General features: G+C 44.2%; 1 protein-coding gene across 2 annotated transcripts; it reads left to right on the forward strand.

Moving 5' to 3' along the window:
• The first annotated feature begins 6 nt into the window (after positions 1 to 6).
• Positions 7 to 16,941, forward strand: Wrap53 (WD repeat containing antisense to TP53). 2 transcript variants are annotated; one of them, XM_048797998.1, is made up of 10 exons: positions 7 to 1,499; positions 1,614 to 1,712; positions 1,939 to 2,050; positions 14,591 to 14,679; positions 14,856 to 14,964; positions 15,072 to 15,204; positions 15,843 to 16,051; positions 16,208 to 16,311; positions 16,452 to 16,586; positions 16,678 to 16,941. In XM_048797998.1, exons 1-10 carry the CDS (start codon positions 1,102 to 1,104, stop codon positions 16,922 to 16,924), a joined length of 1,635 nt encoding a protein of 544 aa, XP_048653955.1. In that variant the 5' UTR covers positions 7 to 1,101; the 3' UTR covers positions 16,925 to 16,941. The 2 variants fall into 2 exon arrangements, with proteins under 2 accessions (XP_048653955.1, XP_015359918.1); XM_015504432.2 differs by having other exon boundaries at positions 14,874 to 14,964.
• Positions 16,942 to 17,414: the final 473 nt, after the last annotated feature.

The raw sequence follows: 17,414 nt of genomic DNA on the forward strand, positions 1-17,414 counted from the left end.
CCAATCCCAGCAACCCTCGCGAGGTTCCTGGCACAAAGCTGGACAGTCGCCATGACAAGTAAGGGCAAGTAATTCGCCTGCAGGCGGATGGAAGAAGTTGGAGAGGATGCGGAGAGTCAGGATTCGCTTTGTAGCTCCTGACATTTTGGAGCAGGAAAGTAATACAAGCTAGAGCTGTGAGGGCAGAATTGGTAGAAATTTTGCAGGACTCCGCTAATGTGTCAAGTATAAAGGGTGGAAGGAAGAAAACTTGCATTTGCCATTCTCTCGGCCTGGAATACTGAGCTTTCAGAATTAGCTGGATCGTTTCTTGTCATTAGCTAAAATGTCACCTTTTAGGAAGGCTTTCCTTAATATCTCAATCAACTGTGATCCCCTGGAGACTTTATATTACACTATCTTGTTTAATTTCCTTCGTAGCCCTTATCACTGAAAAGACCCATTTGTGCATCGACTTTAGGGTAGAGAATTGTTAGCTATCTTATTTACTGCAGTATTCTCCAATGCCTAGTATAGTGCTGTGTAGGAAGTTAAGAGCTTGATAATATTTGTCGAATGAATGAAGAGGTCTGAGGAATTGGGCGGATGAGATGCAAAACCTGAAGCAAGCGCTCTCTGCAGGCGAGGGCGGGTAGGTGCTTTAAGAATTACCGTGGTGGACGGTTAAGGGGAGCTCAGGCATTCTGGCCTAGACGGAACGTTCAGACTACAACTCCCAGCAGCTATTAGGATTCCTTAAGGCTTGTTGCGTACGCCGAATCCTACCGGTACTTCTCGCCTCTCTGTGGGTCGCCCGCGAAAGCTGATCCGGGATTCCGAGGGCCAATCGGAAGCCGGGCCCAAGTCCCGCGAGAACAAGAGGCGCGGAGCGGCCCGAGGTTCTTAGCAGAGTTGTGCCTTTACTCTTGATGTCCTTGTATTCTCGCCGGCCGGGGGTCTTCTGCCTCCTCCACGGAAAAGGAAAGAAGGCACTGGTGGGTTTCCCCACTTCTGATCCCTGAGAACTTTGAAGCAGTTCCGGCAGTCCTGTGCGTCGGGCCGCCCGTAGGCAGTAGAGACTTGCCCGGCTTAGGCCAATGTCTGCCGCGCTTCCTCTGCAGCATGAAGACGTCGGAGGAGCAACTCTTGGCTCCAGACAGCCTTCCTTTAGACCAGGCCCCTGCCTGTCCCTCTCCCCACGCTTCTCCGATGGATAAAAATACAGACCCTGAATTTATACCACCGCCACCTGGTGGAGATGATCTGCCCCAGAGGTCCCCAGATCCTGTGGCTGGCTCAGCTGTGTCCCAGGAGCTGGGGGAGGAGACCCCAGCATCTCTCTCCACTCCCTTGGAAGCAGAGTTTGATACTCCTCGTGAGTTGAGTCCTCAAATCAAGAAGCAAGAACTTGATGAAAATGCTAGCTCTCCTGCAGAAAAAATGAGTGTTCCGGAGTTGGGGTCCGAAGAAGCCATGGAAGGCGTGTCTGAGGAAGCTGCTCCAGAGGATGAGGAAGACACGTAAGTGGTAGTTGACTTTGTCATCTAAGGAGAGTGAAAGTGTGTGCTCACTTCTCCAGGTGCATTTCCCCTTTGCTTCAGCGACCCAGGTTTGTTCCTTCATCTTCCTTACAGCACTTGGAACTACAGCTTCTCCCGGATACCTCGGTTTCTCAGTGGTTCCTGGTCTGAGTTTAGCTCCCAACCTGAGAACTTCTTGAAAGGCTGTAAGTGGTAAGTAAGGACAATGGGGCAGAGAGATGAAAACACCACACTTGTCTGGGGAAAGCCTCCACCAGAGGTGGGCACAAGAGGGGAATCCCTCAGAGTATTTGAGCTTAAAATTTTTCTATGACTTTGTGTCATACAAGGACTCGGGGGCTTACTTACTACAGAGGTAGACCCTATACTTGGAAAGCATAAGTCTGTCCAGTTTCCTAACTCTTTGCTATATTTCTAGGGCCCCTGATGGTTCCTGCATCTTGACCAATAGTGCTGATAACATCCTGCGGATTTATAACCTGCCCCCCGAGCTGTATAATGAGGGAGAGCAAGTGGAATACACAGAAATGGTAAGGGTAGGATCTAACTCTGTTCCTTTTTGGAGACACTGCACATTTAAACCCTTCATGTGGATGAAGAAAGTATAGTCCACAAATTTTCTGTTCACAAATAGTACTTTCCCTGCTGTATGAATTTTCACATGTAGCATTTTTGCCCTGAATTTTGAAGTCATTTTAAGAGATGTTTGTGGGTATGGTGGCACACTCCTGTAATCGCAGTGATTCTGGAGGCTGAGGCAGGAGTATCACAAGTTGAAGGCCAGCTCCAGTAACTTTGTGAGACTCTGTCTCAAAATAAATAAATAGGACTGGATGTGTGACTCAGTGGTAAAGCACATATGGCTCAATCCCTAGAAACCCCTCCACTAAAGTGAGGGGGGGGGTATTTGACCCTTCTTTAGTCAGGAATATCTGTTTTCTCTAGAAAGTAGTAGATTTCTTGTGACAGTGTTTAATTTATTATAGATATTTATTGAATAACTACTAATATGTTAGTCACTGTATTGCTGAAATGGTAAAGAATTGAACATGATAGATGAAGAGCTGTTTTTTTGTGTATGGTTTGCAAATGTAAACCAATAAATAAACAAGATCATAACAGATTAAAATAAATGTTCTGGGAGACTGAGATAGGAATTTGAATCAACCTGCACAGCATAGTGAGACCCTATCTCTAAAATAAATGCATATATGCATACTCTGAAGGGAACAAACAGAACCAGGAGAAACCAACTGGAAGATTCCACTTTAGATACAGTGGTCAGGGAGGGGCTCTCTGAACAGATATTTGAGCTGCGATCTGAAAAGAATAATGAATCAGTCAGATGAAGATCCAGGGCAAGAACTTTCCAGGAAGAAGCAAGAGTATTATAAATAGACCCAGAGCTGGGAAAGAGCTTTTTATGTTCATAGAACAGAAAAAATATCAGTGTGGAGGAAAGTGTGGTGAGTATACAGAGGTGACTAGCAGCAACGTCATGTGAGGTCTTCTGGGAAGGCCTTTTGGAGTTTGAGAATCAATAGGAAAGTTTTAGAAGAGAGAAGTGAGTGGGTTTGGGGTGAGCAGGAGTGAATCAGGGAGACTCACTAGGATGCACTTAATCCAGGTGAAAGATTATGGTGAGCTGGTGAAACGATGTTAGGAGGGATGTAGAGATGTGGATGGATTTGAAGTGTATTTTGTAAGACTTGAAGATTCATTGGATGTGGAGGTACAGGGAAGGTGATGTTCAGATTTTTAAGTTTTTTATATATATATATATATTTAGCTGTAGATAGACACAATACCTTTATTTTACTTATTTTTATGTGGTGCTGAAGATCAAACCCAGTGCCTCACTCGTGTTAGGCAAACTGAGCTACAACTGCAGCTCTTGATGTTTAGATTTTTGCAGTTGGGTGGTTGGTAGAACACTTTATTCAAAGGAGAAAATAGATCTGAGGATAGAAGTCAAGGGGTATTAAGTATATTAAATGGGAGATTGCCGCAGTCCGGCTGCAGCAAAATAATCAGGGGGGTGACGAATAACTTGTGTACTTGATACAGCAGGAGTGGAAGCCGTTTTTTGCAGGACAGGAGCAGTATTTATACATTCCACACAGCTTATCTAATTAGCATAAACTAGATACATCAGTCAACCAATAAGGAATCTCTACACTTAATGGCTCTCTTTTGTTACTTCTCAAACCACTCCCTCTGGCATTTTGCCAGGCACCATCCAGACTTGTTTACGAACTCTAACATTCCCCTGACAAAATGCCAGGTGTTATTTTGACTTATTTACAGACTCTAACAGGAGATGTAATCCTAAGGGGAAAAAGTGGGGTCAGGGATTTACTCTAAGAAGTGGTAGAATATTTTTAGATGGCGTCTCATGCCTCGAGGATGGATTCATTCTCTAGAGAGAGAGAGTAGGTGAATGAGGAGAAGGCCCATATAGAGCCCTGGGTGCACCAGCATCTGGGCCCAGGTATAGGAGAAGCAATAAAGGTGGAAACAATCATGACTAATGCTGCTGAGAGATGGAGTGAGGTAGACTTAGAGAATGACAAGAGACCATGTGTGGCGCACACATGTAATCCCAGTTACTCAGGAAGTGAGGCAGGAAGATTGCAAGTTGGAGGCCAGCCCAGGCAACTAAGTGAGACCCAGTCTCAAAAGGACTCAGGATATAGCTCAGTGATAAAGTATCTCTAGGTTCATCCTCCAGTACTCCAAAAAAGAAAAAAATGGAGAGACTGACAAGAGGATATTAGTGACCTTGACAAGTGCTTTCAGAGGAGCAACGGAGGCAGAAACTGATTATTGTGGTAGAAGGAAAAGAATAGACAATTATTTGGAGTTTTTCTGTGAAAGGGAGCCAAAAAATGTGACCAAAGGGATTGTGGGTTAGAGGGTTTATTGGGTGTTTTGTGATGTCAGGAATAACCCAGCAGAGAGAAAGGAATTGATGCTTGTCTTATTCTGTTTTGTGTTGCCACAACAGAATACCTGAGACTGGGTAATTTATAAAGAAAGATTTATTTGTGACAGTCTGGTGTCTGGGAAGCCCAGGATCAAGGGATCACATCTGGTGAGTCTTCTGTTGTGTCATAGCCTGGTGGAAGACATCCTGACATGGCAGCATACAAACCTAGGTCTCTCTTCTCTTCTTATGAAGTCACTAATTTCTATCACGGAGGCTCTACCATCATGACCTCCTGTCACCCTGTTTCCCTTCCAAAGAATCCACCTCCAAATACCATCACTGCGTGAATTGGGGTTTAAGTTGTGAACTCATGAATTTTTGGCAAACACATTTAAACCATAGCAATGCTGTAGCAGAGAGAGGGGATAACAAAGTTTCTGAGTGGTTCAGTGAAGACAGGATTTAGAGCTCAATGGCGATGTTGGCTTAAATGCAGTGTCCTTCCTCTTCATAGGAAGAAAGGTAGAGCATTCAAAGGCAGCTGTTTGGTGATTAGAAGATTTGGATATTCCTATCTCTTGGTTTCTCTATTCTCAGTGAAGCATAAAGGGAGGTCTCTAGCTAAAGGAAGAGGGCCCTTGTGGAGAGAGCAGAAGGCATGAAATAATCTGTCCTAGAAAGTAGAAAATCCAAACTACTGAGGAATGTGGTAGTATAGATGCTCCTTGACTGACAAGGGTTACATCCTGATAATCTCTCATACGTTGAAAATATTGTAAGTTGAAAATGCATTTAATACACCTAATGTACCAAACATCACACCTTCACATGGTGGATTGTGTTTTCACTCATGATACTGCATGTTTTTGCACCATCATAAAGATGAAAAATCATATTTTGAACCATTGTTAAGTTGAAGATGGTTTTACTGTTCTTTTCACAGTGCCTGCCAGAGGTTTGTTGCTGTTCTTTTTTTTTGATATTGGGGATTGAACCCAGAGGCACTTAACCACTGAGCTACATCCCAACATCCCCAGCCCTTTTTTTGTATTTTATTTAGAGACAGGGTCTCACTGAGTTGCTTAGTGCCTCACTAACTTGCTGAGGCTGACTATAAACTTGTCATCTTCTTGCCTCAGCCTCCTGAGCCACTGGGATTGCAGGCAGCTGGCTGTTCCTTTTTTTTTTTTTTAAGTCAGGGTCTTATTATGTTGTCTAGGCTGGCCTTGATCCTCTGGGCTCAAGTAATCCTCTTGATCAGACTGTCAAGTAGCTGGGACTCCAGGTGTGTGCCAACCTCACCTAACTGTTGCCATCCATTTAAAGTGAAGCCAGTTAGTGTGGTTGTATATCTTTCCTGACAGGTTAAGTGATGGTAGTTTCTTTGTAAAGTGAGGATATGGCACCCACCTCACAGTTTTGGAAATTAAAAGAATTAATGATGGATTAATGTAAAGTGCTTTAAAAAGTGCTTAGCATATAGCAATTATTCAGTGAAGCCTAGTAGTCATTTGTATGTAAGCATGAAAGAGGAGGACAGTCTGGTTGGGGTTTGCCAAGAGAGAAAGACAAGGATATCTCAAGGGTGTCCTCAGGGGTTGGCTTGTCATGGTAAACTAGAAATATGTAAATATGTTTTTGATGAAGTTGAATAAGCGTCATGGTAGAAATGGCAGAGCCAATTAACTAGATGGGTTGGCGGTATTGGTTAGAGACTGAAGTTGAGATATGCTATCTCAGTTATGACAAACCCAGGGCTTGATATAGACCAGGGCAATGGCTGTGATTGCTTGGGAAGTGAAGCATGAGACAGGCCCATGTGTTTGATGGATCCATTTATTCTTATTTGTTCAATGCATGTTTTTTTTTCCCCCCGTATTGGGTATAGAGTTCAGGGCTTCATGCATGTTAGGCAAGCACTCTACCCTGGAGCTACATCCCTTGGTCCTTTTTATTTTGAGATGGGGTCTCCCTAAGTTGCATAGGCTGACATTGGACTTATGATCCTCTTGCTTGCAGAGTAACTGAGATTACAGGCATGTGCCACTTCCCCTGGCGTGCGTGTGTGTGTGTGTGTGTGTGTGTGTGTGTGTGGTGTTGGGGATTGAAACCAGGGATGCTCTACCATTAAGCTATATCCCCAGTTCTTTTTTAAAGAAATTTTTTATATATTTTTTATTTTTTTTAGTTGTAGTTTGACACAACACCCCCACTTTTATTTGTTTTTATTTTTATGTGGTGCTGAGGATGGAACCCAGTGCCTCACACATGCTAGGTGAGCACTCTCCACTGAGACACAACCTCAGCCCCATCTTTTTAAAACTTTTTATTTTGAGTAAGGGTCTCATTAAATTGCCTGGGTTGGCTTCAAATTTGCTACTTCCTGCCTCAACCTCCTGAGTAGCTGGGATTATAGACCACCACTATTTTCAGTGCATTTTTGTTGAGCATATTCTATATACCAGTTCCTGTTTTGGGTGCTGAGAACTAGTCAGACAAAAGTCCCTTTCCTTGTAAAGCTTATATCCTAGTGTAAGAAACGGTCAGTAACCAAATTATATTGTTATATTGTATGCACGTATGGATATATAATAAATCTCATCAATATGTACAACTATAATGCACAATTAAAAAAAAAGGTGGAAAACAACAACAAAAAGAAATGGGCAGAAAATAAGTAATGAGGTACTGGGTGCAGAGGCACATACCTGTGATCCCAAGCAGCTAGGGAGGTTGAGGCAGGAGGAGAGCAACAAGTTCCAGGTCATGCTGGGCAACTTAAGACTGTGTCTCAAAAAATTTTTTTTTTTAAGAGAAAGAGAGAGAATTTTAGTATTTATTTTTTAGTTTTCAGCGGACACAACATCTTTGTTTGTATGTGGTGCTGAGGATCCAACCTGGGCCGTACACATGCCGGGCAAGCGCGCTACCGCTTGAGCCACATCCCCAGCCCTGTGTCTCAAATTTTTAAAAAAATTTAAAAATGGATGGGGATATAGCTCAGTGGTAGAGTACTCCGGGCTTCAGTCTCCAATACTTCAAAAAGAAAGAAAGAAAAAGGAAATAACAAAGTAAAATATATGTATCTGACAGATGGCATGGAGAGTAAAACAGATAAGAGGATTAGAAGAGTGAGTTGTAACTTTGTTTTCCCTGGTATCAAGGATTTAACTCAGGGGGCACTTACCCAGTGAGTCATATCCCCAGCCCTTTTTATTTTTTATTTTGAGATAGGGCTTTGCTAAGTTACTTAGGCTTTGCTAAATTGCTGAGGCTGGCCTTGAATTTGTGATCCTCCTGCTTCAGCCTCCCAAGCTGCTGAATTTACAGGTGAGTGCCACTGTGCCTAGCTGTGAGATACAATTTTAAAAAGGACTGGATCACTGGGCATGGTGGTACTCTCCTGTAATCCCAGCTACTCAGGAGGCTGAGGCAGGAGGAGTATAAATTTGAGGCCAGTCTGGTGAACTTAGGGAGACCCTGTCTGAAAATAAAATAAAAAACAGGGCTGGGGATATAGCTCAGAGGTAGAGTGTCCCTGGGTTAAATTCCTAATAAACACCTCCCCCACCCCCCCACCTACCCCCCAAAAAAGTTAAAGATCTCACTATTAAGTGACAGCTGAGCAGAGACCTGAAAGAAACCAATTGATACCTGTGGGAAGACTGTGTCAGGTAGAGAGAACAGCAAATTAATAGGCTACTGTGGAAGTGGAAATCACCAAGAATGGTAACAGGAGGATATGTAGGGAGCAAAATGGCAAACCAGGAAGGAAAGTCTCAGGAAATAGGGGTGTATGACAGAAAGTGGATAGCTAGACTAATGGCAAGGACTGTGGGGAAATTGGGGTTGGAACAATGGAAGATTTGGAAATGACAGTGGGAAGCAAAGAGTTACCCACCCACCTCCTATCCTTGAAGTGTATTTTGACAAGGGGATGAACAGTAATGCCATCTCAGCTTGAGGGCCACAGAGGACAGCCAGGGCCAGGCAAATCCAGCAGGGCAAATGGAACATTCTGGGGAGAAGGTGAGAAGTGAAGGAGTTTTTACATCCTTGAGTAAGAATGTCAGAGGCCTTGGCCTAAGGATTTGAGAGGGCTGGGAAGAGTGGGATTGGGGGACCGAGGTTGTGGCTCAGTGGTAGAGCGCTTGCCTAGCATTCATGAGGTATTGGGTTTGATCTCTGACATCACATAAAAATAAACAAATAAAATAAAGGTATTGTGTCCATCTACAACTAAAAATATTTAAAAAAAAAAAAAGTGGGATTGGGACAAATGAGGGTGTATGTTGAGCAATGTACAGATGGAAGTAATTCTAGATGACCCAGAAGACTGGGACTTCTTAGTGCTTAAAATTAATGGCAGAAGAAGGTGGATCTTGATGCCTTCCTTAAAAAAGGGGTCCCTGGCTATTGCAGTGGTACATGCCTGTAATCCTGGGGACTTGGGAGGCTGAGGCAGGAGGATTATGAATTCAAGGCCAGCCTCAACAATTTAGTGAGACACTGTCTTGAAATAAAGAATAAAAAGAGCCAGGTATGGTGGCACATGCCTTTAATCCTAGCTGGTAGGGAGGGTAAAATAGGAGGATCACAAGTTTGAGGCCAGTCTCAGCAATTTAGGGAAGCTCTAAGCAACTTAGTGAGACCCTGTCTCAAAATGAAAAAGGAGTGGGGATGTGGCTCAGTGTTAAAGTGCCCCTGGGTTCAATCCCCAGTACAAAAAAAAAAAAAAAAGAAGAAGAATAAAAAGGATCGGAGGGGCTGGATTGTAGCTCAGTGGCAAAGCACTTGTGTAGCATGTGTGAGGCACTGGGTTCGATTCTCAGCACCGCATATGAATAAATAAAATAAAGGTCGATTAGAATGTAGCTTATTGTGAAAGCCCGTGGGTTCAATCCCCAGTACTGCTAATGAATGGATAAATGAATGAATGAATGAATACATATATATGTAAATACAAAAACAAATTAAAGAATGGTGCCTATTTTGGAGTGGCCTGGTCCTAAATGCTTACCTAATATGCAACTCATGGATGGGAGGTTACAGATAATTTGTACAAAGTACTAGAAGCCCTGGTTCCTGGAACAGAAATTGATCATGTCTCAGGGTTAGGGAGTCAGGTTGCAGCCAACCTGAAAGAAATCAGGAGTGGAGAGGTAGTTTCCAGTAGAGATGGTTAGAAGAGACTCTGGAAATGTGGGAGGTTGAGTATTTATTGCACACATTTGTTTTGGAGAAACAGGAGTGTTAAGAAAAAGTCATCATTATCTACCACTCTGCAAAACTTAGCCCTTTAAAATTTTCTACATTCTTTCTAAGCTCTGTCCAAGTACTGGAGCTTTTTATGTGGTTGTAATCCTATGGTAAATGGTTTTGTATCCTGCTTTTTTCCTTTGAGCAATCATATCCTGAGTGTTTTTCATGGTAGTCCAGTCTTCACAGTTATTGTGTTTAATGGTGTGTGATATTGCATTGAGTGCTTTTGATAGTTTTTTTTTTTTACCTCTTCTTCCATTTTGGACATTTGGGTTATTTCCAGAATTTTAATATCATAAATTAGTCTTCAGTAAATATCGTTATATATTTTGAGGGATGATATTTTCTTTTTGGTGCTGGGAATTGAACTTGGCCTCATGCAGAGGGAGAGTGTTTTCTTTTTCTTTCTTTCTTTCATTTTTTTTTTTTTTTTTTTGTGGTGCTGGGCACCCAGGGCCTTGTGCATGTGAGGGAAGCACTCTACCAACTGAGCTATATTCCCAGCCCGGGAGAGTCTTTTCTTAAGGGGAATATTATAGGTAAGAAATACCCTAGCATCAATATACATTTTGTGATTGTGTGTGTGTGTGCGCACGCGCGCACGCACTCACATGCTTGACCTCTGAGCCATAGCCACACCCCCTTTTTATATTTTATTTAGAGGCAGGCTCATGCTAAGTTGCTGAGGCTGATTTTGACCTTGAGATCTTCCTGTCTCAGCCTCCCAAGCTGCTGGAATTATAGGCATGTGCCACTATAGCCAGCAATGTACATGTTTTTTTTAATGTCTTGTAATATAGTCAACTTGTTTTCAAAAACTTTAACTTTTTTATTTGCTGTTAGCAATGTATGGTTGTAAGGACATTTTGGGGTATAATTGGCCTTCTACATCTGTGGATTCAACCAACCTCAAATCTAGAATATTTGGAAAAGAATAAACATTGCTGTGCTCAACATGTACAGATTTTTTCCTTGTTATTATTCCCTAAATAACATAGTGTAACAGCTATTTACATAGCATTTACATTGTATTGGGTATTATAAGCAGCCTAGAGATGATTTAACGTATATGGGAGGTTTTTTGTAGGTTCAGTGCACATATGCACTATTTTATAGAAGGGACTTGAGCATCTGTGGATTTTGGTACCTAGAGGTTCCTGGCACCAAAGCCCCACAGATACTGAGAGATGGCCAGGTGCAGTGGTGCATGCCTATAATCCCAGTCATTTGGTAGGCCAAGGCAGGAGGATTCCAGGTTTGAGGACAGCTTTAGCAATTTAGTGAGACCCTGTCTCAAAGTAAAAAAATAAAAAGGGCTGGGGATGTAGCTCAGCAGTAAAGTGCCCCTGAGTTCAGTTTCCAGTACCCCCCAACACACACCCCTTCTCTTCCCAGCATAGTTCCCCAATTCTTCTACCTTTTCTATCCTTTCACAGAGCTTTCTAGGATTCTCTTTCTTAATGTTCCAATTCTCTGAGCACTCGCCCTACCCTGTGCCTTTTGCAGGAGGCCTTCACTATACCTCTATCCCTCTCCACAGAGGCTTTGCATCCTCTTTGCCTTCTATCTATCAGGTTCGGAGTGGGGTGTTCTCATTTCCAAATGCTAGAGCTAGGCAATTGCTCTTTTTTTGGGGGGGGGGGGGTACCAGAGATTGAACCCATAGGCACTTACACACTGAGCCACACCTGCAGCCCTTTTTATTTCAAAACAGGGCCTTGGTAAGTTGCTGAGGCTGGCCTCCAACTTGTGATACTCCTGCCTCAGCCTCCTGAGTCACTGGGATTACAGGCATGCCCCACCACATTTGTTCTTTCCTCTTTGCAAAATCTTTTCCTTTGAGGCATATGCATATCTGATTCTCTCTCACTTATCAAGGACATTAGTCTCTTGCCTTTGGTCCTCAAGTTCTCTGCCATCTTCATATCCTGAGGTATCCAAGCCAGAAGCTAGGGTCTCATCCTTTAATCTTGCTTTTCCTAACCCCCTACATCCAATTAATTATCAAATCTCATTAAATCCATCTAATCTTTAATCCATCCACTTCTGTCCAATCCACTGACTGCTTTAAGTCAAAGTCCTATTATTTTGGGCCTCATGTTGCTGAAACAGTCTCCTGTTTCCATATGCCATGGAAATATTATTTACTAACTGCTGATTATGCACGAGGTGTTGAGGAGACTGTGGTGAGCAAGGCAGGTGTGATTCCCCACTTCTCAGAAATGATGCAGAGTGAGGAGCACAGAAGGCTATAGGAACGTGGAGCAGCTCATCCTGAGGGCTTAGGGAAGGCTTCCAGAGGAAGAAACATCTAAGAGCCCTGAGTGATGAGCATTCAATCTGGAGGAATTATGAGGAGATGAAGGAAGAATATTCCAGACTTGGAGACTAGTATATGTGAAAACCTGCAGGTTGAGAGTGTGGTGAGGTAGTTTCTTTTGGGGCCTGTGAGTCAAAATGGTGGTACATGGAAATTTTAAATGGAGTGAGTAGATAGAGGTGGGTCTAGTAGCATAGTAATGAACGTCTTTATAAGGGGATGGACTACAAGGAATCATTCAAACATTTTAAGAAAGAGGATGATATTGCAGAATCCAATTTACATAAGATCTCAGGGGCCTTGCTGGGCTGCGAGTGTGGAGAATGGATGTACAGGTTGGAACATGCGGTACAGAGAGGACCAGAGGACACCTGGAGTGTTGCAGAAGTGCTGGCAAGAAGGCAGTAGTAGCTCATAATGGGATCTTGGGAGAGGGAACAAAGGGAGAGAACAGATTGAAACCTGGAGGAAGAATTGGCAGATTTGGTTGTAGGTTGAGCCAGGAGTGGTCAAGGCTGGCACACACATTCCAGACCTGAAAACTGGGTATGAGGCCTAGGAGGACTAGCAGGTGCAGAGCTATGATGGATAAATTGAACTTGAGGTGCCTGTGGGATGTTCAGATAGAATTTTCCACCGGGCAGCTATCTATAGATTCAGAGTGATGGGGTAGAAACTGAAGTCATAGCTAGGTGATGTCACCCTGAGGGTCACCAAATAACTGATGAAGACTAGTATCAAGACTATTTAAAGATTTCCTTCAAATCAGTAAGAAAAAGACGACAACCTGTTAGAAAAATGGGCAAAATTTATGAAAAGATATACCTAAACAGCAAAAAAAAAAGAAAAAAGAGAGAGAGAGAGAGAGAAATGTCTAATGGTGCAGTTGTGTACATCTGTAATCCCAGGGACTTGGGAGGTGANTTAAAAAAAAAAAAAAAAAAAAAAAAAAAAACTGGCAATGCCAAGAGGATAAAGAATACCAGGCAGGTTTTTTTTTTTTTTTTTTGGTACTGGGGATTAAACCCAGGGGTGCTCAACTACTGAGCCACATGCCCAATACTCTTTCATTTATTTACTTATTTATTTATAGATGTTGATGGACCTTTATTTTATTCATTTATTTTTATGCAGTGCTGAGAATCAACCCAGTGCCTTATACATGCTAGATAAGCGCTCTATTCACTAGCCACAACCCCAGCCCTCCTAGTGCTTTTTTTTTTTTTTTTTACTTAGATACAGGGTCTCGCTGAGTTGCTTAGGGCCTTGCTAAGTTACTGAGGCTGGCTTTAACTCATGATCCTCTTGGCTCAGCTTCCCCAGCTGCTGGATACCAGGCATTCTTATATGCTGCTGCTGTATAAGGATGAGCACTTTGGGGAAAAAACTTTGACATTATTTCAACAAGCTGGCAAAATTTATAGTATAAAGGCCAGTAATTTTATTCTTTAGCAGAAACTAGAGGAACCCTTCCATATGTGTTTTAGAATGTTAAAGCATATGAGTAAAAAAATAGAAAATCTTCAATGACTGCAGCAGGAGAGGATTGATCAATCTAGGTACATTCAAAACTGGAGTACCATGCAGCAATGCAAATGCATGAATTAGAGGAAAATGTGTCATTTGGTTAAATCTCACCACAATCAGGAATGCATACCATGTGATGCCATTAATATTAAGCTTAAGCGAGCAGTGCAATGGTGCATACCTGTAATCTCAGGAGCTAGGGAAGCTGAGCCAGGAGAAGAGCTAGTTCAAAGCCAGCCTCAGTAGTGGCAAGGTGCTAAGCAATTCAATAAGACTCTCTCTAAATAAAATACAAAATAGGGCTGAGGATGTGGCTGAGTGGTTTAGTGCTCCTGAGTTCAATCCCTGGTACTCCCCCAAAATAAATATATTAAACTTAAAATCATGCACTGTAATGCTAGGTACTGTTTTTTCCTTATGAATATATGCCTAAAGAAATACATGAGAATGATGTATTCAGGATATGTTTACCTCTGAGGGAAGGAGTTTTAATGTATTTTTTTCCCCTCTAAAGCTGGGTGGAGAAATCACAGGATTTAAAAAAAAAAAAAAAACCAAAACCAAAAAACACTTCATGTTTGAACTGTTTAATTTTAATTTTATTTTTCTGTAGTCCTGGGGATCAAACCTAGGACCTTATACATGTGGCACACAGGCAAGTGCTATACCACTGAGCTACATCTCCAGCACTAATAATTTTTTTAAAGGATAGCATGGCAGCTCATAGGTGCCTACCAAATATTTCTATTACTGGTTGATTCTTTGTCTCTGGATTGGAGTATTCAATTTGTTTCTCCCCTTGTAAGTGTTTAAAAGGCACGAATTCGTATGGCTTTGGTGATCTGATTCTGACAAAGAGGCTGAGTTCAACCTTGGAACGTTGAGATAAAAATTCCTTTTTTTGTGTATACTCTGTCTTCTCCTACTTACTTCATGCCAATACATGGTCTCCTTCTCTGCCATAAACCCAGTAGAGGCATGAGCCTCTGACTCCCCTGCCAGTAATCTTGGCATTTTCCCGTCTCGGTCTAGGCCCCTGTCCTTCGAATGATGGAGGGTGATACCATATATGATTACTGCTGGTATTCGCTGATGTCTTCAACCCAACCAGACACCTCCTAGTAAGTGATGTTCTTTGCTCTCCCCCCAGATCCCAGTTTCAAAGGGGCCCTCTACTAAGAGTCAGTGGCTTCCATGAGTATTGGGAGGAGGAAGGCTCATTGTGCTTTTCAGATGGGAGCTGAGAGGGCTGGTCAGTTGGTTTCCTCCCCTTCCTTTGACAGTGCTGGGGCCTCAGTGTCCATGTCTCTCTCAGCGTGGCCAGCAGCAGTCGGGAGAACCCAATTCACATCTGGGATGCATTCACTGGAGAGCTCCGGGCTTCCTTTCGTGCCTACAACCACCTGGTACAGACCTTCCTGCCTAGCCCCAGCACCTGTCTGGGGCCAGCTTTCCTTCCTTGAGGACAGCTGAGCTTTGGCAAGGCCTGTTTTCAGCCTTTTCCTGCCCCCAGGATGAGCTGACGGCAGCCCACTCACTCTGCTTCTCCCCGGATGGCTCCCAACTCTTCTGTGGCTTCAATCGGACCGTGCGAGTCTTCTCCACATCCCGACCTGGCCGAGACTGTGAGGTGCGAGCCACATTTGGTAAGCACCTGGGCCCCCACCCAAGGGAGGAAGAAAGGGAAAGGTATGCTGCCAGCATCAGGGCCTTGTGGGAGCCAGGAGGCCACTTGTGGGTTTTGCTTTATCCTCACTTTAGTCCTGGGAGGTAAAGTACAGTTACAGAGAAGAAAATAGACTCAGGAAACTTTGCCAAGGTCATCCATCTAGTTCACTCCTGAGCCTATGCTGTTAGCTGTGCACCAAAAGTTTTCTAATCTCTAGAAATTTTTAAATTTTATTTTTGTGTTGCTTGTGATGGAACACAGGGTCTCATGGGTACCAGGCCAGTGTTCTATCACTGAGCTACATCCCCAGCCCTCTAGAAAATTTGAGATGAAGCCAAATTCATTTCCTGTAGGCCTTTAGCTCTCTGACCCTTCTAGGAAAAATGGGGTTTGAGAAGGAAGAAGGGGGGCCTTGGACATTTAGGTCCTTTGGTGTGGGGGAATAGAAGGATCTGGAGAACATCAGTTTTTATATTGCTTGTGACAAACAGATTGAGGGAAATGTTGAGTCCTAGTATATTGGTGCTGTGACAGGGGACAGATAGGCTTTTGCTTAGCCTGATAAATGCCATGTTTCATTGCCCTCTCCCTCACTTTGTGTCTCCTTCCCTTTAGCAAAAAAACAAGGTCAGAGTGGCATCATCTCCTGCATAGCCTTCAGCCCAGCCCAGCCCCTCTATGCCTGTGGCTCCTATGGCCGCTCCCTGGGCCTGTATGCCTGGGATGATGGCTCTCATCTTGCCTTGCTTGGAGGGCATCAAGGGGGCATCACCCACCTCTGCTTTCACCCTGATGGCAACCGCTTCTTCTCAGGAGCCCGCAAGGTAGGAGTCATAACCTGAGAGCCCAAGCAGGTGGGTGACAGTATGGCAGGAGTGAGGATGTAGGGCAGGAGTTGGAGAATGCCAAGCATGAGGAAGGAAGGGACATTGTGTGATATTGGGGGACAGACACTCTAGGTTCCTGGTCTATGTCTTTAGGATGCTGAGCTCCTCTGCTGGGACCTCCGGCAGCCTGGTCATCCGCTTTGGTCCTTGAGTCGGGAGGTAACCACCAATCAGCGCATCTACTTTGATCTGGACCCGTAAGTGACTATGGTCCTTTCCTGTGGAAGGCCCTGACCATCCCCAGGGATGCAGAGACCAGCTAAGGGTCCCATCTTCTGAGTGTGAGGGGTTCTTGCCCCAGGAGTGATGCCTGTATGCCAACAAATCTCTCCCTCAGGAGCGGCCAGTTCCTAGCAAGTGGCAGCACCAGCGGGGCTGTCTCTGTGTGGGACATCAGTGAGACTGGCAAGGATGGGAGTCCAGAGCCTGTGCTGAGTTTTCTGCCCCAGAAGGACTGCACCAATGGAGTGAGGTCCTCAGTTTACTTCCAGGGATCTCGGGATTGTGGTTGGGGAGGGAGGTGAGTCCCTGAGGTGCTTACAGATCCTGTGTCTCTCCCTCAGCCTGCACCCTAGCCTGCCTCTGCTGGCCACTGCCTCCGGTCAGCGTGTGTTTCCAGAGCCCACTGACAGTGGGGATGAAGGGGAACAGGAGCCAGACCTCCCCCTGCTCTCCTTTCGACACGTCCACCTGGAATGTCGGCTTCAGCTCTGGTGGTGGGGGGGTGGCCCAGATCCCAGTATCCCTGATGATCACCAGGATGAGAAGGGACAAGGAGGGACCGAGGGAAGTAGGAGTGAACTTATATAAAAAGATTTTATATGATACTGGAGTCTTTGTGTCTGTTTGGGAGGTTGTGACAGAGGTGGGGGCTGGAAAGGGTGATTAGTGGGCTTCCTTGTCCAGCAGCATTGGGGACTGGCGTATTATTCCTGAAACCAGGAGTTGAGAGGTGGGTCTAGAAGGGAGCCAATCCAGCCACTGAACTGTGTGTGAAGTCAAGTGGGTGGGGGTGGGGCCTCATGCCATCAATTGGCTGGTTGCTAGGCAACTTGGTAAACTGAAGGGGGAAACCTGTTTGAAATCTCACTCTCAAGGTGGGGGCAGCAGGGGTCAGGGTGAGCTGGGCTGAACAGGAGTGGCAGGAGCTCAGTGTCAGACTGTTGGGTGTGACTGTGTGAGACTGTGTAGATGGTGACAGACAAGACACCAGCTCACTTGCACTCTACACTATTTACCATAATCCAGCAGCAGAGGGACCATTACTCTCTGCTCTGGTGAAGGAGTATTGGAGCATTTG

The sequence above is a fragment of the Marmota marmota genome, unplaced genomic scaffold (assembly GCF_001458135.2).
Source record: "Marmota marmota marmota unplaced genomic scaffold, marMar, whole genome shotgun sequence".
In the NCBI taxonomy this organism is placed as follows: Eukaryota; Metazoa; Chordata; class Mammalia; order Rodentia; family Sciuridae; genus Marmota; species Marmota marmota.